At 58.6% G+C, this 21661-nt stretch overlaps 5 protein-coding genes across 5 annotated transcripts; 2 read left to right on the plus strand and 3 right to left on the minus strand.

Annotated features, from left to right (window-relative positions):
- Positions 1–36: 36 nt before the first annotated feature.
- On the minus strand, positions 37–1107 carry ACRALDRAFT_1079881 (uncharacterized protein; the record flags this gene model as incomplete). The annotated part of the gene is made up of 1 exon (XM_071018952.1): positions 37–1107. The coding sequence occupies one exon, from the start codon at positions 1105–1107 to the stop codon at positions 37–39; it is 1071 nt and encodes a 356-aa protein (XP_070876812.1).
- A 528-nt stretch (positions 1108–1635) lies between these two features.
- Positions 1636–3657, minus strand: ACRALDRAFT_1079882 (uncharacterized protein). The gene is made up of 2 exons (XM_071018953.1): positions 2922–3657; positions 1636–2878 (listed from the first exon to the last, which is right to left on the minus strand). The coding sequence occupies exons 1-2, from the start codon at positions 3588–3590 to the stop codon at positions 1721–1723; spliced, it is 1827 nt and encodes a 608-aa protein (XP_070876813.1). The 5' UTR covers positions 3591–3657; the 3' UTR covers positions 1636–1720.
- A 1258-nt stretch (positions 3658–4915) lies between these two features.
- ACRALDRAFT_2097907 (uncharacterized protein) lies at positions 4916–7201 on the plus strand (the record flags this gene model as incomplete). Its single annotated transcript, XM_071022856.1, has 3 exons — positions 4916–5526; positions 5815–6817; positions 6890–7201. The coding sequence occupies 3 exons, from the start codon at positions 4916–4918 to the stop codon at positions 7199–7201; spliced, it is 1926 nt and encodes a 641-aa protein (XP_070876814.1).
- A 541-nt stretch (positions 7202–7742) lies between these two features.
- On the minus strand, positions 7743–15119 carry ACRALDRAFT_2040151 (uncharacterized protein; the record flags this gene model as incomplete). Its single annotated transcript, XM_071021028.1, has 3 exons — positions 7743–8222; positions 8287–14601; positions 14664–15119. The coding sequence occupies 3 exons, from the start codon at positions 15117–15119 to the stop codon at positions 7743–7745; spliced, it is 7251 nt and encodes a 2416-aa protein (XP_070876815.1).
- A 1389-nt stretch (positions 15120–16508) lies between these two features.
- ACRALDRAFT_1068295 (uncharacterized protein) lies at positions 16509–20350 on the plus strand (the record flags this gene model as incomplete). The annotated part of the gene is made up of 4 exons (XM_071017551.1): positions 16509–18864; positions 18937–19697; positions 19753–20008; positions 20142–20350. 4 exons carry the CDS (start codon positions 16509–16511, stop codon positions 20348–20350), a joined length of 3582 nt encoding a protein of 1193 aa, XP_070876816.1.
- Positions 20351–21661: the final 1311 nt, after the last annotated feature.

Here is a 21661-nt window from a genome sequence, read left to right on the forward strand (position 1 = left end):
AAAAAAGAAAAAGAAAAAAAAAGGGAAAAAGCCGTCTCAGACCGCCTTCAACAGATCCACCCCGACCCTCCCAGCTTCCTCATTCAAAGCATCAATCTCGGCTTGAACAAAAGGTATTCCCGTCTTGTCGCGTTCCTCCTGTACAAGCTGCTCAATCTCGCCCGGAAAGTAAATCCGATCCACCCCGGCCGCCTTGTCTGACCCCACGACCCGTTGGTACAGGTACTCCATGCGGTCCCTGAAATCGTCCAGACTCATGAAGAGGTCGGGCTTGATGGCGACTAAGAAGTGCCCGACGTCCGCGGGCTTGGAAGCATCGTAAGGACCCGTGACGTGACCTGCGAACGCGGACCCCGACAACACCCCCGAAAACACATCCATCATGATGGCCAAGCCCGAGCCCTTGGGCCCACCCATGGGCAGCATGACCCCCTCGAGCGCCGCGGCGGGGTCATCCGTCGGCTCGCCCTGCGCATTCAACGCCCAGTCCGCGGGGATCTTCTCACCCCTCCGGCTCGCTTTGTAAATCTTCCCCCTCGCGGCCACCGAGGGCGCCATGTCGAGTATGAAGGGCCTATCCTTCCTCTTCCCCGGGGCGCCGCACGCAATGGGCGACACGCCCATGAGTCTGCTCCGCCCACCCCAGGCAGGGAGGGCGGGGCTCGAGTTGGTGAAGACGAGGCTCATCATGTCGGCGTCGACGGCCTGCTGCACGACCCAGGCGCTCATGCCAAAGTGGTTGGACCGCGACACGCTTGCCATGCCGATGCCGTACGTGCGGGCCGCGTCGATGGCCGCCGCCATGCCTGCCTGCGCGGCCACGAACCCGAAGCCGTTTTGCCCGTCCACGTGCGCCACCACCGGCGTGACCTGTCGTACGGTCGGCTGGGCGCCGGGGTCCATGACGCCTTGGCGGATGCGTGCCACGTAGGACGGCAGGCGGTTGATGCCGTGCGAGTCCACGCCGCGGAGGTCGGCGGCTACGAGGCAGCGGGCGACGAGGGCGGCGTGGTCGGCGGGCACGCCGTTTCCGCGAAGGGTCTCCTCGACGAGCCGTTTCGCCTCGGATGCGGCGACGTGGATTTTGGGGGACGATGCACCGGGCATGATGAGACCTGAAATGAGAAGAAGATTATATGAATAGAAGAAAATAAATTCAAGACTGGCCTCCCACGTTTACACTACCTATCATTCCATTACCGTAAAGGAATGGGGAAACAATGGAGAGGGGAAACGAGGGCCAAGATGATCAAGTACACTACAACGTAAGGTACCTATATGTACATGTATGTAGTACGTATCTCCTTAGCTCAAGTCGCAGTAGCAGTCGCTTCTATTGGGAAGGGCTCGCTTTCATACGAATACGGTACTTCTGGCGTGACTTCCACTTTGTACATGAGTAATTGTCTATTATATGTTGTCTAATAAATAAATAAATACAAGAGTAGTGAAGACTTGAGAGCTAGCATCGTGGGATCTCAGACGCCTGAGAGAGAAGATGTGATCGGCGGGCGAGACACATCCGAGTTCCTCCCGAGACACAACCGAGTCACTCCGAAGGCTTGTACTTATACTTCCCATAAAGTACTCAGACAAGTCGCTCTTCATGCTCCTCGACACCATCAAAGTATCAGATTTGGATGATTATTATTACTCTAATTCGAGGCAAAAGGGTAAACGTCTATCTAGGTATGGAAATAGATAACATGTCAACCCATCGTCAATCCCACTGCCGACGGCTCATAATGATGGGCCGCGCTGGGTCCCACGGCCCGTAAATCTCATTCTTGTACTTCTGGAGACCAATCAACCACCAGCTGCAGCCCCCCATGGCCAACGCGGAAGCCAGAGCGCCGACGATCATGCCCACGAGGGCGTTCTTCCAAGGGAACAGCGGCCCCGGACCCGTACCGCTGTGGTCGCCCAGGATGATGCCGACGCCGGCGCCGGCGCCGAGGACGAGGAGGGCCGTCATGGCGTAGTGGTAGGACCAGGAGCGGCTGCGCGCGTAGCGGCGGAACACGGGGAAGAGGCCAAAGACCTCGATGGAGAAGAGGGTGAGGGAGAAGACCTGGCCGGTGGAGGGCAGGCGCGAGGCGAGCACGGTGGAGGCCATGAGGGCGGCGTTGGTGGACAGCGAGGCCGGCACGCGGGCCGAGGCCGACCCGGCGGTCGAGTAGTCGAAGGAGAAGATGTTGACGGCCAGGAGCCAGAAGGACATGGCCCAGATGGAGTCGGACGACGTCGACCGCGTCAGCGACTTGAGGATCGGCGAGAGCCCCAGCAGCGTCGACCAGATGAGGATGGCCGACTTGAGCGTGCCCAGCCGCTCGTGGGTCCGGCTCGTCGCTGGGTGGGAGCGCGGCGGGACCGAGTATGAGTAGGCGCGGAGCCGGCGCGGGTTCGGCGGAAGGGGCGAAGGGGCTAGGGTTGGAGGACGGGGATCGGCGGTGTCTTGGCTGGCGCGGGAAGGATGAGAGGGGGTTGGGGAGGTTGCCGACGCGGTCGAGTGAACAAAGGTGGTCTTGGCGGTGGCAGTCGAGGTAGCCGCAGTGGTAGCGGTAGCGGCCGAGTGGGAATAGCGTGCTGAGCTGTTGGACGACAGGTCGGTAGCGGAGCTGGCGGCGGAAGGAGGGGCAGCGGAGAGTCCTGCCGAGGGAACCTGTGGCGAGGCGTGGGAAGGGAGAGGGAGTGGGACGGGGCGGTGGATGGTGGATTTTGTCCCGCTGCTTTCCGTCCCCATCGTTGCGACGCTACCCCCAATGTCCGACGATCCGTTCGTGGAGATGGAAGAAGAAGTGCCGGCAGCAGCAGCAGCAGCAGTAGCAGCAGCGGCAGTTGCCGCCGCCGCCGTAGCCGCCGCAGCGGCAGAGTCCATCTCGTCGGCATCCCAGCGTTCCCAGAGAATCCAACCGATAAACGTGGGCGAGGCTGCTCCACGAGACGACGGCCACGGGGGACACGCGCTCCTGGAAAATACCGACAAAGCAAACGACAAAGATGATGACGGAACAGACGTGCTGGACGATGACGGTCGAGTCGGCGACCAGGGGCCAGAAATCATAAGGTTTAAGACGCGGGTTCCGCTGCAGGTTCTCGAGAAAGGTGGCCTGGTCGGTGTAGTTGTCGGGGTAGGACTGCTTCACCCAGAGGAGCTTCTTCCACCGGCGCTTGCCGCCGTGGCGATGCTGGTGTCGGCCCCGGCTCCTGGCATGGCGGCGGGGTCGGTTCAGGGAGTCGTCGGCCGAGAGGAGGCCCGCGTCGGCCGGGTTGACGTCAAAGTGAGAATAGAGACCGCGGTGTTGCTGTTGTTGTTCTTCGTCATGATGGCGCGGAGGGGACGCGAAGATGGCGTCTTCCGGGGCGAGGTGGGAACGGTCCTGGCGGTGAGGAAGCGTGGCAGTCGGCCCCGGTGACGCCTCGAGGACAGCGTTACCCGACGGGAAATGGGGCCCCGCGCCGTGGAAGGTGGCGGGGACGGTGGAGGCGCGGGAGAGAGGTGGGAAGGGCTCGGAGCCGTCCTGGGGAGACTCGGATGGGGGAGAGGGAAACGAGCCGTTGGAGTCGTTCGACGGCGCCGCAGCGGCCATGCCGGCCTTGAAGACCCCCCGTAGACCTCTTTGGTGTTAGGGTCGCCGGCGGAGTGAAAGATGAGGCGGGGAAAAGGGAAAGAGTTGTCAAGGGAAAGGAGTAGGCGATGTAGATGTGGATTTGGATGAGGTTCCCTGAGATGGTGTATTATTAGATTATGAGATGGGAGTGTGGATCTGCGTTGTAATAGCTTAGTAATACATAACTTAGTAATACGCTCCTCCTTTTCCGGGCCAGCTTCGGGGAGGAACAATTACTTTCCGACTGGCAGATAGACACATGTACCCACACTACAGCGTACCCATAGCCAGGATATTCAACTGCAACGCAACACCTGCAGCTACAGCCGCTTCAGCCATCAACTGATCACAACCCTCCACCTGTCGTGCAATCGTATCCATCCGTTACGTCGTCACAACGGTTTATACGACACGCCCCTGTCGGTCCTGCATCCGCGTCTGGCGTTGGCCTACCGTTGTCCACGAAAAAATGGATCATGTCCCCGAGATCCTGGAAGCCGACAACCAGAACGCTGCACTACACTGCACTACACTACAACGTACACGTACAATATATGTCTCCTGCAAGGCCAATCCTTCTCTTACATATGGAGATCATGTCAAAGTTTGGAGCGAGCCAACTCGGCCTTCCTTTGAATCCTCGAATCATCACGCGACAACATCCTCTTTATCCGTATTATGTCAGCACTAGTACCCTGTACTTGTGACGCTAGTCCCCTGGGTCCAGGAACCAAACCCCAGCCCCGCCCTCGGCTCGGTACGTACTCGTACTGCTCGGCCTACGCAAGCCACCCGCCCTAACCTCTTGCGTGACACCGAGTCGAGTCGCGTCTCAGCCTTACGCTCTTCTTCCCACTCCCACACTTGTATTACCACAATTCTGAAAGCGAAATCTTATAAAACAAAACACTGCCGTTATCGATTCCCTTCCTCCTTATTCTTACCGTTCTTCCTCTTTGCATTCCCTCATTTCGCTTGAAACTCGTCTTCCTCCTCACTCTGGCATGTCTCTCCAGGTCGACGAGAGCGGCCGCAGAGATCGCTCCAGGTCTCCCAGCGGCCGTCGCGCGCGAAGTCGAAGCCCTGGAGTCCCTCGCATAATGGAGGCTCGTGAGCCTTCGTACGCTTACCCCGAAGACGACCTTGAAGATCGTGACTATGATCGCCGCCGCCGCCGCCGCCGCCGCGATGCTCCTCCACCGGAGGATGTCCCACCTGTCGCAGATGGGAGTGGAACTGAAGCCGGAACAGCTGGTGCCATCCCCTACCCCGAAGACGAGAGCCTGTTCCCAGGCCACCACTCCATGTATACCGGATACTATGACCATGCGCCCGCGACCTACCCTCAGGATCGTGCTCCATCATCTGTTGTCGGCCCAAGCTACTACGGCAGCTCGCGAGACCAGATCCCGCCGCCCGACGAGTACCGTTCCTCTCGCGACAGGTTTCCCGACGAGGGCACCGCGCGCCGGGATCTCGAACCGGGGGAGCCACGCGAGGGCAAGCAAGAAGGGAGAGACGAACCGCCACCGCCGTCACCTATAGACGATGAGAAGCTCAAATTCCTGCCTCAAAAGTACGCTCGTGCCAGTAGCACAGCACCCCCCGAGGACAAGGCTCCCGACGAAGAACACGATGAGAGTCGCAGGGATCGCCGCCGGGCTGGCGAGGACGACAATAAAGACAACCACGACGATAAGGGTCGTGACAGGGAAAGGGAGAGGGAGAGGGACCGGGATTCCGACAGGGAGAGGATCCGTCGCGACCGATATGCTGAGGAGGACGGCCGCGAACGGGAGCGCGAGCGAGACGGAGACCGAGATCGGGAATCCGACCGCGAAAAGAGCCGAAGAGAATCCTACCTAGGTGACGACCAGAAGGAGGCGCGTCGCGAAAGACGCACCTCGAGAGCCAGGTCTCCCCGCCCCGAATCCCCTCCGGGAAGATACAGCTACCACGAGCCCAGGACGTACGGTTACGCCGAGGCCGATTACAGCGACAGGTTGCGATACCATGGCGAACCTCGAGGGGATGGACCGCCTGTACCTGCCTATGGCTCTGGCCACTATGACGATTCGTACCGGCCCCGACACGAACGCGATGCGAGCGCCAACCCTGCCATTCGCCTGCCTCCCCGGGATCCTCCCAGCGACCCAGGGGCATTGAACCCCAGCGTCCTTACCGTCGAACCCGGCGGAGATAGGCGAGGCTCGAGACGTGATCGATCCCGATCCCCGCAACCCCCCATCGAGCGCATGTCCTCCCTCTCCGTCAGCAACCCCCACGGTCCCGTGGCCACCTCCCTCGCTGCCGCCCCGGGATCCCCCCTGCTCGAGTCGTACCGCGGCACCTATCAGGACATGTCGCCCATGCCGTCCCCCATGCTCCTGGCTTCCAACACCGGTCCCCATACGGCCGAGTCCCCCTCGCTCCTCAACTTGGAAGACGAACGCGGCTCAAAGCCCAACCGCCGTGCCCGCTTCCACGACCCCCTGGACCACGCCACCCGCCTGGCCGACGCCCTCAAGGGATCCAGGAGAGACGCCCCGCCGCAAACCGCCCCGCTCATCGAGATCCTGCCCGGCCTGACCCACGACCAAGTCATGGAGCTGCGGCGCGAGTACAGGGTCCTCGTCCGGACGGGTCCCGAACGCAAGGGCGTCAACCTGGCCAAGCACATCCGCGCGCGCCTCAAGGACGCCGACCCGCACCTCATGAAGGCCTGCTACTCGGTCGCCCTCGGCCGCTGGGAGAGCGAGGCCTACTGGGCCAACTTTTGGTACCAGGGCGACAAGACCCGCCGGGAGCTGCTCATCGAGACCCTCATGGGCCGCACCAACACCGAGATCCGCCAGATCAAGGACGCCTTTTCCGACCGCAAGTACGACAACAGCCTGGTCACCTGCATGCGCACCGAGCTCAAGGAGGACAAGTTCAAAAAGGCCGTCCTCTTCGTCCTCGAAGAGCGGCGCATGGAAGACGTCGACTCGTACGGTCGCCCCATCCCGCTCGACTACCGCCTCGTCGACCAGGATGTCGACGACCTGCGCCGTGCCATCAAGGCTGAGCGCGGGGGGGAGACGCTCATGATCAGCATCGTCGTGCAGAGGAGCGATGCCCACCTGCAGGAGATTCTCAAGACGTATCAGCGTTTGTACCGCAGCAATTTCGCCCGCGATGCTCTCAAGAAGAGCGGTAACCTGGTGGTACGTTGCCCTTTTCATACATTCCATCCTCTCCTCGGCCTCACCAAGACTACATTCTAACCATCTTTCCAGGGCGAATTGCTGGCACACATCCTCAACGGCGTCATCAACAAACCCGTCCGCGACGCCTTGCTCATCCACCACGCCCTCACAGCCTCTCGCCGCGACGAGCTGCGCCGCGAACTGCTCACCTCCCGCCTCGTTCGTTTCCACTGGGACAGGGACCACATGGAGGCCATCAAGAAGGCCTATCGGCATCGGTACGGCGTCGATCTGCAGGAGGCCGTGTACGAGGGCACGACAGGGGAATGGGGTCAGTTTTGCTATGAGCTGTGCATCTACCGTATGCCGGACGACGTGAAGCGATTTGAGAGGGTGAGATGATGATTATATACCCATCCATATATACTGGCTGCCATGCAGGACAGCCAGGACAGCCTCGCCGAGATGGCTTCTACAATACCATGGGTAATGTGTCGATGCGAAACGACGAGACGATACGGCGAGACGGGGATACCGAGGTGTATGATGACGGACGTCAAGATATCCGCAAGGACACGAGTGTAGCTTTCAATACAACGCCATCACAGCGCCCCTCTGATCCTTTCTCGGCGAGCTAACGTTGATTAACACAAACAGAATCCTCGCAGACTATCATAAGACCATGTAAATATCCTATTGATCCCGTTTCTACCATCGTGTACAGCCATCATGCACCGAAGAAACATGAAAATGCATCGTTCCAACGCCCCCCTCTAGCAACCTCCCACAAACACCCCGTACCAGGCTGCTGATTGCACATATACAACCCCAAACAAGACAAGAAACACTACTAATAGTAAAAAAGGATGGACGGGAGAAGCCCTCGGCTTTCAGTCCCAGCCCTCGCATTCAGTCCCAGCCCTCGGCCTCCGCCTTAGCCTCCTCACAGAAACCCTTTCGTCAGACTCGGCACGCGACTAACGCTGCTCTTCCGATTAGGCACGTCAATCATGGAGGCCGCATCGTCATCCCCATGGAGGCCCGTCCTCCACGCCGGCAAATGCCCGTTGATGGACTTGCGCAGGCTGCCGCCCATGGCAGTCGCCCCCATCTCGAGCCTCATGGTGACGTTCTCCATCTCCCGCTCCAGCCGGAGGCACTTTTCCTTTTCCTCCCGGAGCTCCCGTTCCGCCCGCCGCGCGCTGAGCTGGTTGGCCGACTCGGACGCCTGCAGCTCCTCGATGGTCTGGAGGAGCTTGTCCACCTTGTCCCGCATCCGCGACACGTCGTCCGACAGCTGCGCATTCTGCTTGTCCTTGCGGTCGATCTGGCTCTGGAGGTCCTTAACAATCCGGTCCACGTTACGGACCGACCGTTGCGACTTGGTCCGCTCCGTCTCGTGTTCTTCGAGCTGCGTCTCGAGCTGTTCCATGGGCCCCGTCTGGTTAGCAAACCCCTTCTCTTTGGGAAGAGAAACGAAAACTCACCTCGTGAATGCGCTTGTGCAAGAATTTTATGTCCTGGCTGGCGCTCGAGTACCCCTTGGTCTCCAAGTCCACCAGCTTGATCTGCACCTCGTTGAGCGACTTCTCCAGCGCCGCCTTGGCCTTCTGCAGCTCCGTGCTCGCCTCCCGCTCCACCGTGACGTCCTTCTGCATCTCGGCCGCCAGCGACTCGGCCCGCCGCATCTTCTCCACCGCCGCCGCCGCAATGTCCTCCTGCTTCGCCAAGCTCGACCGGAGCTCCAGGATCTCCCTGTCCGCGTTGGCCGCATCCCGGAGCGACGGGCTGTCCCCCTTGGCCAGGTCCTCGAGCCCCGTCTTGGCCTCTTCGAGCCGCACCTCCAGGCCGCGCTTCTCGCGCACCAGCAGGTCGCGCTCCGACGTCACGTCGTCCACCGCCGTGCGCAGCGTCCGCACCTGGGAGAGGAGCGACACCACCTTGGCCTGCGCCTCGCTGTGCGCGTTGACCGCCTCCTCCCGCGACGACACCACGTCCGCGAGCGTCGACTCGAGACGCGCCTTCTCCTTGGACCACGTGGAGCTGTTGAGCACCTCGTCGTCCCACTTGGACCGCAGCTCGTCGAGCTCCTCCCGAAGCCGGGCAATCTCTGCCTGCTTGAACAACTTCTCCTCGCGGGCGAGGTCCAGTTCCTTGGTCAGGGTCGCAAACTCGGCCTGGTACTTCTTCCTCGTCTGCTCCATGCTCGACTCCTTGTCCTCGATATCGTTCGCCCTCTGGTTGCGGTAATCCTCGAGCTCGTGCTGCAGCCTCTTCTTGGCCTGCGTCGCCGCCTCGAGGTCCGTCGCCATGTCCTCCACCTTCTCCTCGAGTCGCTGGTTCTGCCGCTGCAGGTCCTCAATGGCCGCGTCCATCTTCTCCCGCTCCGACATGATTTCCGCACACCTCTCCTCGGCGTCCTTGGCCTGCCCCCGGGCGAACTGCTCCGCCCTGTTCGCTTTGAGCACGGCAATCTCCGCCTGCTCGAGCTTGCTGAAGTACTCGTCTGCCCGGCTCTTATAAAGGTGAAGACTGGACGTGACGTCGGCCAACTTGGACGCCTCGGCGTCGAGCCGGATCTGGAAATCGGTAAACTCCTGGAGCAGCTCGCTGCGGCTGGCTGATTCTTCTTCCCGAGCCATCGTCATCTCCTGCAGATCCGACTTGGCATCCCGCAGTTCGACCTCCATCCTGGCCCGGTCGTGCCGCAGCTTCTCAAAGTAGGCCTTGATGTCGGTCAGCTCGGCAATGGCATCCCGATGGCTGTGAAGAAGGGCCCTCCGCGACTCCTCCTGGCTGTTGAGTACGTCCAGGATCTCCTCGTGGGACCGAGTCTGGATGTCCCGCAGCGAGAGCTCCCCGCTCCTGATGGCCTTCTCCAGGGCAGACACCTTGGCGGTCGAGTCGTCGAGCATATCGTGAAGTCGGCTGTTGGCCTGCTCCAGCTTCTGCATCCGACGCAGGGATGGGCTCTGGTCGGGGTTGGCGTCGGGACCCGGCGTGTTGCGCTCCAGCTGGCTCTGGAGGTGTCGGTTCTGCATCTCGGCTATCTGTAGCTGGTTCTGCAGCTCCTCGACCTCCGCCTTGAGGTCCATGCGGTTGTTGAAGCTCAGAATGTCCGCAGTCCGATCAGAGCGAGTCGAATCCATCATGGGGGGGTCGTTCGTGTTGTCCGTGGCTAATTTGCGCGTCGGCGTCGAAGTGTTGGAGTAGTTCCTGGTGTGCAGCTTCGACCGCCTCTGCGTTGGCGACCCATTAAAGGGGGCTTCGTTCGGGTGCATCTCCTCCAGCTTCGGCCTGGCCGGCGAGAAGTCCACCCGCGCCTTTCGCGCTTCGGCAAGCTGTGCCTCGGCATTGGCCCTGGCCGCTGTCTGCACGCGGAGGCTCTGCTGCAAGTCTTCCACCTTCCGGACGAGGTCGAAATTCTTGGTGAAAAGATTCCGGCCACCCTCCGCGGCTCCATCGTTGTCTTCTTCAGGGGGCACGGTTACGCCGGGATCGACAGTCTTAAGCACTTTGAGCATCTGGGCCCGGAGTTCCTCGAGCTCCTTGTCGCGCGACTCCAGGGTGGACTGCAGCGTCCGGAGCGTCGTCTGTGTCTGGCTTCGAAGGTGCCTCTCCGACTCGAGTGAACGATGGGCTTCGGCCAGCTGGGCAGTGGCTGCCGAGGCCTGCTTCTCGGCATTGCGCGACGTCTTGGATTCCCGCGCAACCTCGTGTGTCAGGTCCTCGACGTTCAACAGCAGCTTCTCGACCTTCTTCTCGAGACTGGCAATGGCGAGTTGTGACTCCGCCGCCTGTTTGTTGAGCTTGCTGTTCTGCTCCTCGATTCTGTGCTTTTCCCGCTGCAGCGATAGAATCTGGCCGCGAGACGCCTCGCTGGCCCTCGACGTCGACCGGGCAATCTCCAACCCTTTCTGCTGCAGCTTATTCAGCAGCGCGCGATTGTCATTCTCGGATGCCGTGAGCCGGCTCTTGACCGTGTGTAGTTCGCGTTCGAGTCTCTCCTTGGCCTGGTCGCTCTTGAGACTGAATTCGCCAGAGGACAGGATACGCTTGTTCAAGTTTTCGATCTGGCGATTGAGCTTGGCGCATTCTTCTTCGAACCATGATAGCCGTTCCTGGGCCGCTTCGAGGTCTCGTTGCAGGCCGGTCTCACGCTCGCGGGCGGCTCGCGTGGCGGCGCGTTCCCCGGCAGCCTCTGCCTCCATGCGGGCTTCCTCGGCCTGGGCCTTGGCCGCCCGTAGGTGCCGGATCTCTTCGCGCGCCTGGTCGCGTTCCGTCTCGGCCGTAGCCCTGGCCTCCTTTGTCCGGCGCAGGGTGTCCTGCTGGGCGTAGAGTTCCTTTTCGATGATGATCTTGGCCTCGTTCAGACGGTCGTATTCCTCCTGGAGAGCGTTAAACTTGTGCTCCCCTAACAGCAGGACGTCGTCCCGGGACTGGCGCTCTCTGCTCGATTCGAGCTGGACGTCATAGAGCTGTTGCTTGAGGTCTTTGATCTGGGCTTCCAGCACTTGGCGCCCCTCGTCCGCGCGGGCATCCTCCGAAAGGCGGGCCTCGAGGAGCCGCTTGGCGTCCTCGGCCTCGCGTTGGAGTTGGGACTGCTGGGACTTGAGGGCTGTGAGCTCGGCCTGGACGTCGCGCAGTCTCGCCGACACGCTCTCCTTGTCTGCATGCAGAGCTTTCTTCTGTTCCTCGAAAGCTTGACATTCCAGTTCGTACTTTTTGTTGTCTCTACGGAGAAGCACCAGTTCGCTTTCCTTCTTGCGTACGAGATCCTCATAGTCGGTAGACGTCTTCGATAGCTGGGACAACTGCTCCTGCACGCTGCGGTTCTCGTGGGCGAGGCGGGACTCTCTAGACTTGGCTGACTGCAGCTCTTTCTGCGCATTCATGAGCTTGACGCTGAGGTCTTGATCCACCTGGAGGAGCTTGCCTTCGAGATCCCGCGTCTTCCGGTCCTTCAGGGCAAGCTGGCTCTGGAGCATCTTAATCTCACTTTCGAGAGCGGCTTCTTGCTCGCTCCTCTCCGACTGCTTGTGCGAAATCTCCTCAATCTCCGCCTCGAGTTCCGCCGTCCGTGCCGAAAGCTGCTTCTTCTCCTCTTCCAGACGGGCGATCAGCGAAGCGGCCTGCTCCAGCTGCGAACGATACGTCTCGACTTGTTGCTCGGACCGCTTCTTGGCCTCGAGGAGGTCATCGAGTTGGTCCTCCAGGCGCTCCTGGTCCTCCAGGGCACCGGCCAGCTTGTCCTCCAGCTCCTCTTCGCGAAGCTGCAACCGTTTGAAGATTTCCTCCTTGTCGAGGGCCAAGACCCTCTCGCTCTCCAGCGTCTGCTGGACTCGGAGCATTTCGGTCTGGACGTTTCGTCTCTCCTCTTCGAGCCGCTGACGATCCAGAGCTTCTTGTCGCATCTTCTCGTGGAGTTGCTTGATCATGGCATCCCTCTTCTTGACCTCGGTCGCGCTCCTCGTATCCCCGAGGAGAGGCTTCATCTTGGTCAGCAGCTGCCACCACGGGTTGTCCACCAAGTCGAGGTAGACATGGAAGTTCTTCTGGATGATGCGCGTGGCCTCGGTCCGGAAGAGTCGCTTGAAGGCGCTACGTCGCCGGATGTAGCCTCGAGCTACCGACTGGAACCGCACCATGATGTCCGAGATGAGGGCGTCGCGTTGCTCCTCGAGCTCGGCCAGGACGCCGGCACGGAAGAAGACCTTCGTAAGGCCGACCCGATACAGTCCCTTGTCCAATCCGAACTTGTCCAGCATCAGGGCGGCGGCGGCTTGGCCGTCGATATACCCCTGAGGCATGTCACGACACAACACCTCGTAGCGCTGGCGGAACTCGGCAAATGATAGACGATTCGGAAAGCCCGTCCGTGCGATGCGTATGCCTTCGAGCACACCGTTGCATCGCAACTGGTCCAGTACCAGCAGGTTGTTGAACAGCTTGGGCTTCTTTTTGTGGTTCGGGAGGATGCAGCGAACGAAATGCGGATGTGTCGACTGCAGCTGCGCCATGAGACTGTGCAGCTGCTCCTTGTGCCTCTGGGCAACAGTGCGGAAGAGCCCCTTCTTCACCCTGCTGCGTCCGCTGGCGGCATCGTCGCCCAGGTCGGCGCAGTCGGCGAAGAGGTTGGCGATATGTGGGTCAGAAGAAGAAGCGAGCAACCGCGTGATGTTATCATTCAGCGGATCCTTGTTCTTCTCCAGCCAGCCCTCGGTAGAATACTCCACCTCGGCGGCGTAGTGGGTAAGGATGAAGCCTTGTCCGAGGCGGGAAGGCCGATACTTGTTGGACTTTTTGTCCCAGAGCGAGTTCAGCTTCTCGGTGAAGGACTTGTCCGTCGCCTTTGGCATGACGCAGTCCTCGTCCAAACAAGAGAAGATACCGATGGGGTTGGAGAGCTCAATGAGGTCGATGGTCGGCTGGAGGTCCCGGCCGAAGTCGATGAATTTCCATTCGATCTGCTCCCGGGCATATTCTTCCTGCTCGAGGACAAACATGTGGTGGTTGAAGAACTGCTGGAGCCTCTCGTTGGTGTAGTTGATGCAGAGCTGTTCAAAGCTGTTTTGTTCGAAGATTTCGAACCCGGCAATGTCCAGGACGCCGATGAAGTGGGATTCGTCCATGCCCATGCCCATGCCTGTCCGGTCGAGCTGGCGATTGATGCGGGTGACCAAATCGCCGAAACCTCGCTCGTAGATGCCCTTGGACAGCGCATCGAGTCCGAGCCGGACTTGTTCAGGGGTCTGGACCTTCTCTACCCATTCCCGACCGGCCTTTACCTTGGGATGCAGCAGGCCCTTGAGAAAAGGTTCCAGGGGGACGCCGAGCAGCCTACATACTTTGGCGGCCTGTTCCTTCGCGTCTGGTGCCAGCCGCGCCTGGTCAGCGGCGCGGCTTTCTTTGACCACCGAGACGTTGCCGAGATGAAGGACGGCGGCAATGGTCCGCAGAATGGAGAGCTGGTCCTGGTCGGAGAAGCCCATGATGTTGAATGCTTCGATGAGGGAATTCCATTCGTCTCGGTCGGAGACGCCCACGATGCTGTCGTGACCGTCGCGCGTGTATGCGAAATGCTCCACATCCATCCCGTCCATGAGAAACTCCCGCTTCAAGCGCGCGTCCGCGCCTTTGAGGAGCTGGTAGAAGACGTGGTAGCTGCGCTCCTGCGAGTTGATCCGAACGACGCGCGACTTTTCGAGGAGATACCAGTCGATGAAGGCGCCGACGATGGAGCCGGTGCGGTTGAACTCGATCCGAATGAATTTGCCAAAGCGGGACGAGTTGTGGTTGCGTACGGTCTGGGCATTGCCAAAGGCTTCTAATATAGGGTTGGCGCGTAGGATCTGCTGCGAAAGGTTGGACTGCTGCGACCGTAGCTTAGACGGGTTCTCCTGGTAGGCAACGGCAGCCAGATACTGGATGACCTTTTTCGTGTTCTCGGTTTTGCCGGCACCGGACTCTCCGGTCACCAGGATGCTCTGGTTCTCCCCCTGCTCGACGAGGTTCCGGAAGGCTTCATCGGCCATGGCGAAGATGTGCGGCTTCGTGTCTTCCCGGCTCCTGCCCTTGTACATGTTGACGTAGTCGTTGGTGTATATGGGCAAGGGGCAGTAAGGGTTCACGGTGACAAGGAAGAGACCCGAGTAGGTGTAGATTTGGTCGGCTTGGTACCTCATATGGAGGTTGTGGACAACAGACGCTTCGTTCAGATGGGTCAATTCGGCCATATCGTTTGCCTTGTCGAACTTGGCGGGGTTCACTTTGTCGACGCTGTCAATGTCGGCCTCTCGTTGCTATTGTTCCCCGCCTTGTCAGACACCTTTCCTCCTGCTTTGCTGGGAAGCCTGTTACTTACTGTGCCATCATCGCATTGGACCAATATCCTGTTGTCTGCTCGCTCCTCGACGATCCAGCCCTTGACGAAGGCTACCTGGGGATCCTTAAGCCACACGTAACGCTTCCCTGAAAAGTCATTCTCTCCCTCGATGCCGTTGACGGGATCTATGCCACGTCGCATCTCCTCGCTCTTGATGAACGAGGGTGCAAACGTGTTGGACATGGGTGTAGTATTTCTCGAGTCGCCGCGGGAATGGCGACGTGATGTGCCCACTGGGACGAGTGCCGGTGCTAAGCCGGTGGGCTGGGACTGATTTCCTCCATTGGATGAGGGCACTGCGGTACTAGATGGAGGGAATAAGGGGTTGGAAGACGTAAAAAGAAGAGAGCCAGACTTGGGCCTGGTGTTGGTGTTGCTGCCTGGCCCGGGAGAAGAGGACGTGGCCCTGGTGAAAGGGTTATTGCGTAGTGACATGGTGGAGGTTTTCGGTGGCCCTTGATGAGAAGGTCCTGCTGCTCAAGGCCACCAGAAACCGAACATGGACAAGAGTCTCGGTTGATTGTACACCGCGAACACGCGTTCCCTGTTGTCTTCTGTGTTAGGCTCACACTTGTTCTTGTTGGGGGAGGAGACCATCAAGGAAGGTGGTTCGCGTTAGCTGAGAAGTTGAGAAGGGAAGTTGAGGAATTGAAGAAACAAAAGGAAAGAAAAAGGTATCCTCTCGACCAAGAAAAAGCAATTGGGAAGCAGGAGGTCGAGATGTTATTCGGTGTGATATTTGGTGAGTGATGTCAGGCCGCCTCTGAGCCTGTAAAGTCGGGGAAGGCGCTTGGTTGCTTGGACTACCCGCACCAAAGTAAACAAAACAGGGATGATGATAAGGGTCACGTGATGATAAGAAGAGTCCCATCGTCGAAGTACACCATCATCCCAATTAGGATTAGCGCATCTTCGGATCGCGTCGAGACGATCACTCGGAAATCGGTCTTTGAATTTCTTTTCCCAACCACAAGTTATTCCAACTTATTCTCGGCCTCGTGTCCATGCCAGCAACCCGACGCTTTTAGGCCATCCAGACCTTGAGCTGTTGTTGCTATTATTGTTGATCCAAAGAGGCTTTTGAAGCGCGCGAATATTTTCGTGCTAATTATATTTACTAACCTACCAGCCCACAAGTTATGTCAACCGTCAACCTTTTCCACAGCATCACGCACTTTCATCTGCAATCATCACGACAAACATAAAGCCGGCTGTTTCCATCTCGCAATCACCCAACGAATTCACTCAGAAGAGTCGACTGTCCTGTGCTGTTCCGGATTTGTGTGGTTCTTTCTGTGCGCGCACTCCTTGCACCAGACAATACTCTTCTATTTTGGCGACCATCGAGTCCATCGACTTTCTTGGCCCTGCACTCATTGCGACATCCAACAAACTGACCTTCAAAGGACAAGAATCGTCAAAGCTCTACTCAGCAGCTAAAGGCGGGGGAGTATCATGAGCTACTACCCATTCGGGTACGGGTACGGGGACGGCCAGTACCAAGGACAGTCAACTGGGGCTAACAGCCATCATCCCGGGTCTTTTGGAAACGCCGGTCCTTCGTCACACAGCAGTGTGCCTGGTCTTCATGCCATACCAGCCAAAAACGCATTCGATCGGAATCGAGGTACAATACCAGGTCTGGCCTTTAGTCAATCAGCCGATGCTGTGCAATGGCCACAATGGCAGTCGGCGGAAGAGCCTAATCTCGTGCCTGCGTCCCGATACTATCAGAATCGGAATGGGACGTCGAAGAACAGCTCTGGACCAACTAGCCCAAACCCATCCAACGACCGAAGTCGAGGAGGTCCTCCCTCTCAAGCTATGGTCCAACAACCTCAAGCTCGGCCCGCCGATGATGATACAGCAGAAGAAGGGGAATTGACCGAAGGAGAATTCAACGACCTGTACGAGCCTGAAAGCCTGCCGCAGGCTCCGACAGCTCGCCATGAAGAAGAAGATGACTATGAGCCAGGAGAGTCGACCTGGGATGACAGGCAAGCACAGGCGCAGCTGGAGGCGGAGGCGCGGGCACAACACCGTCAGAAGACTGGCCAGGCGGCTCTCCCCTCCAATACTCCTGGTGAGACCTATCTCCCCGCCGAATCCAAACACTCTCTTCTGCCCTTGCTAACCGTCACAGTTCGGGAACGCTCTGGCTCGTACTCGCCTTACCTTTCCCCTGCCGAGATACAACCTGCCGTGGCCCCTGCGACACATCCTGCGTTGCAGGTGGACTCTCCTCAACCGTTGGGCCCAGCCAAGACAGTATCTACTGTAGAACCCGACCGGACGCAACAAGAACGACTCGCAGATGCCAAAAAGCGTGCTGGGGATGCCATTCTGCGACTCTGGCCTCTCAATGTAAAGTACAGGAACTATGTCGAGGAAGGGATTGACGAAGCAATTGTCCGAGAGCTGTTCAAGGAACTCGGTCTGAGCATGGATTCCCAGCACGCCACGCCGGCCAACGCGGGGACCCAAATACCTGGCTTGGGCCCGCCCGCGCCGTCCCAGAGCGCCGTTGCGGCGGCGTCTTCTGCCAAGCAGCCAGCGAAAGAACATCAAACACAGACCCCAGCTCAGCCCCCGAGAAGGACAGACGTCAGTGCTGGTGCACCTAAAACTGCCCCTCCGACCGAGCCAGCAGCGGCTCCTCCGTCGATTCCTTCGTCGGCCCCTCAGCCGGTTCGTCCGCCGGTCGCAGCAGCACCAACCGCATCAGACAAGGCCGAGGAAAGAAAGGATAGGATTGCTCGACTGTTAGCGGCCAAGGGCGCGAAAGCACCAGCATCACAAGCCTCTGGGGCGACCCAGCAAGCTAGCACGCAGGCATCAAAGGCAGACCCAGAACCTCGCTCTGCGCCTTCTTCAACCGCACCGCAGGCCTCTGGCTTGACGGAGAAGCAGTTGCAACAGCAGCAGAAGAGGGAGGCCCTGGAAAAATCCCGCCTAGCCCGCGCCGCACAAAGAGCTGCCTCGCTCAAAACCAGCACCACTGTCCCGGCATCGGCAGCTTCGCAGGCAACTACTCCTACCGAGACCGCGAAACCACCCGGGCTGAAACAACCTCAATCAAAGGAGCAGCCCCATGAGCAGCCGACCACCCATGCAACCGAACCAGCAGCCGCCATGCCTTCAAAGACCGCTACAGGTATGCCAGTACCCGCCAAATCTACACAGGACCAGGCACCGGACCAGGCACCAGGCCCGATTTCGATGCCTGCAGCTCAACCCTCGGGTTCGACTTCGAAAGAAGCTCCCGGCATTCCCGGCCTGTTCACATCTACGTCTACGCCTACACCTGCCGCTATGCCTACTCCCCCCATTGCTCCGGTGGTTGGGAATCAACGCAAACGACCCGTGGCAGCGGATTTTGTAGACGATGGTCCTCCCCATCCTTTCAAACGACCGTTCAGCGACGGCCGCCGTCAGAGACTGGTGATCAATGTTAGCGACGACTCGGATGACGATGATGTTGAGATGGACATTGCTTCCGGAGATGAGTCGGCACCAGTCCAGCGGACAGACACTCCGCTCCGGCGAACGACGTCTTTTCGCCATGTCCCCCCACTGCCCGATTCTGTCGGCCAGCGCCAAATTGCCAGTCCTGGCGCCAACGGTGTCGACAGTGGCGCTTCGACTCCTCCGGCTAATTTGCTTCATATGAATAAGGAGATTGAGGCGATGAAACGGAGAATCGCCCTGGCAGAGGCGCGCAAGAAGCTCCTGCAAGCCAGAGGCACGAACAACAGCCAGGCTTCGGCCGGTTCCAAGTCGGGCGCACAAACACCGGAAGCTGTCCCGGACACGAATGCTTTGAAACCGTCACCGCAGCCGGCGCAGTCGCCGGCTTCACCCGATGTCTCGGACGTTCCCACGAGCCGCTCCTCGCCGGTGCCGACCCAGTCTGACATGGGCTCGACCAAGCTTCCCAAGCCTTCGCAGCGACCAAAGGCGGACCAGGGTCAGTCGGCGGGCAAGTCGGGACGCGCTCAACGAGTTCGGGTGATCAGCCAGAGCATCCCCGGCATCGAAGGAAAGCTACAGACAAAGATGCACAAACTCCGTTTGCTGCAATCCCAAGCGGCTCGGTTGGAGAAGGAGATTGAGAAGGACGTAGCTGAGAAGCAAAGGCTTGCGCAGGAGCTGGAGAGCTTGCAGCAAGAAGAAGATGGAGGTTAGTGCGCTGCAGTCTGGAATTCCTTCACATTCTCCTTTGAATCGTTTTGTATAATTCTGACATGAATAGCAGAGGCAGAGACTGAGGCAGAGAGTCCCCGACCCACCGCCAACGGCGAGGTGGTTTCCAGTCCTGCTCGGGCTCGATCGGAAGAGGGCGAAGTTCCCGCAGGTGACAAGAATGACGCCCAGCCTTCTTCAGCTGATGTCGATGCGCTGGCGTCGTCCAGTGCAGCCATTTCCGAACCATCGACTCACGGGCCGACCCCGACCGAGATGGATCAGTCCCCGCCGCCAGCTGAGCATGCCGCAGCGGCGGAGACGGTGGCTACTTCTAGTGCCGCGCCGACAGTGGGCGAGAAGGGTGAGGCGGGCCAAACCGCAGCCGTGAGTGAGAAGGAGACCGAGGCGGAGGCAGAAACCCCAGCACCCACCACGACGGCCGAACTTTCGGACGATGGGCCGGATTCAGAGTCGGCGAGCGAGGCTGATGCTCCCATGGAATCAATATCGGGCGGCGACAATGAGCCTGACGATGCCAGCATGCAGATGGATTACTCGGAGCCCGAGCAAGATGCTTCCGGTGAACCAAAAACACTTGACGCTCCTGACCAGCCTGATGCAGCTGATGCTCCCGACGCCGCCGATGCTCCCGACGCCACCGATACTCCCAGTGTGACAGCTACCGAACAGGACGTCGTGCCCCTTGCGAGCCGTGATGCAGATGTGCAGTCACCCGACGTGGACGTGGACGGAGCGGCCGTACCGGAACAAATATCAGTCGGCCTTGATGATTCGAATCCCGATCCAGGACTTGGGAGCACACGAGAAGTACATTTCGTTTCATTCCTACCCTGGCGGCGCAAGCCATCTAACTCGTAGACAGGAACAACCGAAGGTCCCCGATCGCCGGCGCACAAGCGGCGGTGGCCTTACCCCCTACGAGAGCCCTCTGCAATGGTTCCGCGACTACCGGTACCACCCGGAATTCGACCGCGGGGTGTCCGGGGGGCTGCGATCACTGACGTACAGCAACAACATTGAAGTCAACACGCCCGTGTGCCCTGACCAACTCAGCGGCGGCCCATGTCCCAGGGGAGACGATTGCCAATATCAGCACTTTGAGTCGATGAAGCTGCCCGGTATGTTGGATCCTTTTCTTTTGTATTCCGATTTCGTTGGCCCCCGCCAGTCGGCGTCACGAATGTTCTATCTAGCCCAGGCCGTGTAAGGAAGCTGATGGGCTCCCCCCCTTTTTTCTAATACCCCCAACAGATGACCAGATTCTTCTGCAACTCGGCAGCACTACGCTGGAAGGACCGCGAAGGTCGCAATTCAACAACGGGTTGCGGGAACTCCTGCATGACATGAGGTCGCGCAACATCAAGGACTTTGATACCATCGCAAGAGGCATCGCTGAATATCGCAATCGCTTCCTCGGCGATCCGTCCAAGATTTTATCTTTGGGGGATGTTACCCTCTAATGATGCAGCAGCAGCTTTTGAACGATGGATGGATGTCGTCCCACGACGAAGAAACGACAATTCTCATCAACCTTTTGGCATGAGTATCATGACCCAACTCCCCCCGGCTGCCCGAACCGTATGTATGAGTACCTGCCCAGCATATATATCCTCCTTCTCCCGGCGTTTTCCTGTGGGTTCTCTGTTCCAGATTTATCTCTGGGGTTACAGCATCCCTTTCTCGATGCATTCAGTAGAGGAAGAAGTTGATACGACTTTTTCCCCCGATACCCAGCCGCCAAATTTTTCTTATTATCTATTCTACCTACTTATTTTTTTTCTTTTCTTTTCTTTTCATCCTTTACATTCATTCGTCTTCCCGTCCCGGGTCATATTCAAGGAGAATATGCAGGGACCCGCGAAGCCCTACTTCCCGCCATTGTGAGCGACGGCGGAAGAGCAGAAAGCCCAAGTAGCAGGGCGGGCGAAGATATCTGGACCTAGTAGTGGAGGACGCAGCAACTAGCAATGAGTGCACTACATTGGCGTGTTAGGTCTCTTGGGAGAACGGAGAAAGATGAAAAAAAAAAAGAAAAAAAGAAAAAAAAAAGGAGAAGAGAAAAGGGGCAGACGAGACGATTCGTTTCGAGTGTCTATGTGGGTTGGTAGACGATGCAACACAGCATACATCTACATGCTCGATAAGAGGGTCGAAAGGCTACAGGCCAGAGACCATATAATACTGATTCTTTTTATTTTCCATAATCCTCAAGCTTCTTACTATGCCTGCGTGTATAATAGGGTGAATATGCAGGACTTAGACAGCAACACCAGGCATACCAACGAGAGACGACATGACCCACGTAATAACAACCAGCCAGCATGCAAAGGCCGAGACAATGGCACGTAAACTCCGTTGTCAGAGTCTCGGCTTCTTCAAGCGGAATAGCTCCTCCTTGGTGCCAAGGGCTTGGTGTTGGTCCGGCCGGGGGAGACGGCAGAGGGCAAAAGGACCTGGCCTGTCTTCTCCCCTATGAAGGCTTGGCTGTATTACCTTGTGAAGAAAACGTGGGACCTTTTGGGCGTCTTGGGCTTTTTGCTATGGATGCGATAAGATGACCGAGACATGGCCACCCACGCACCCATCTCGCGTTACGCGGCGCCAGGAAAAGGCCAAGCATGCAATTTCTCTGGACGTAAGGGCAGTCATCTTTTATGTGGCCTCGGGTTTTTCTTTTTTTGTTTTCTTCTTCTGCTTCGTCTCCTGCTTCGTCTTCTTCCAGGGTCACGATCTGCTGTAATTTGCGCCTCTTGTCCAAGTTGAAGTTATTT

This window comes from Sodiomyces alcalophilus (assembly GCF_042370955.1).
Source record: "Sodiomyces alcalophilus JCM 7366 unplaced genomic scaffold ACRALscaffold_2, whole genome shotgun sequence".
Taxonomy (NCBI): Eukaryota; Fungi; Ascomycota; class Sordariomycetes; order Glomerellales; family Plectosphaerellaceae; genus Sodiomyces; species Sodiomyces alcalophilus.

Excerpts from the sequence above, each read along its gene's own strand:
- ACRALDRAFT_1079882 (XM_071018953.1), bottom strand. The coding sequence starts at position 3,590 with ATGGCCGCTGCGGCGCCGTCGAACGACTCCAACGGCTCGTTTCCCTCT. Across the intron at positions 2,879-2,921 it reads CGTGGAGCAGCCTCGCCCAC|ATGGACTCTGCCGCTGCGGC; the intron begins GTTTATCGGTTG and ends GATGCCGACGAG.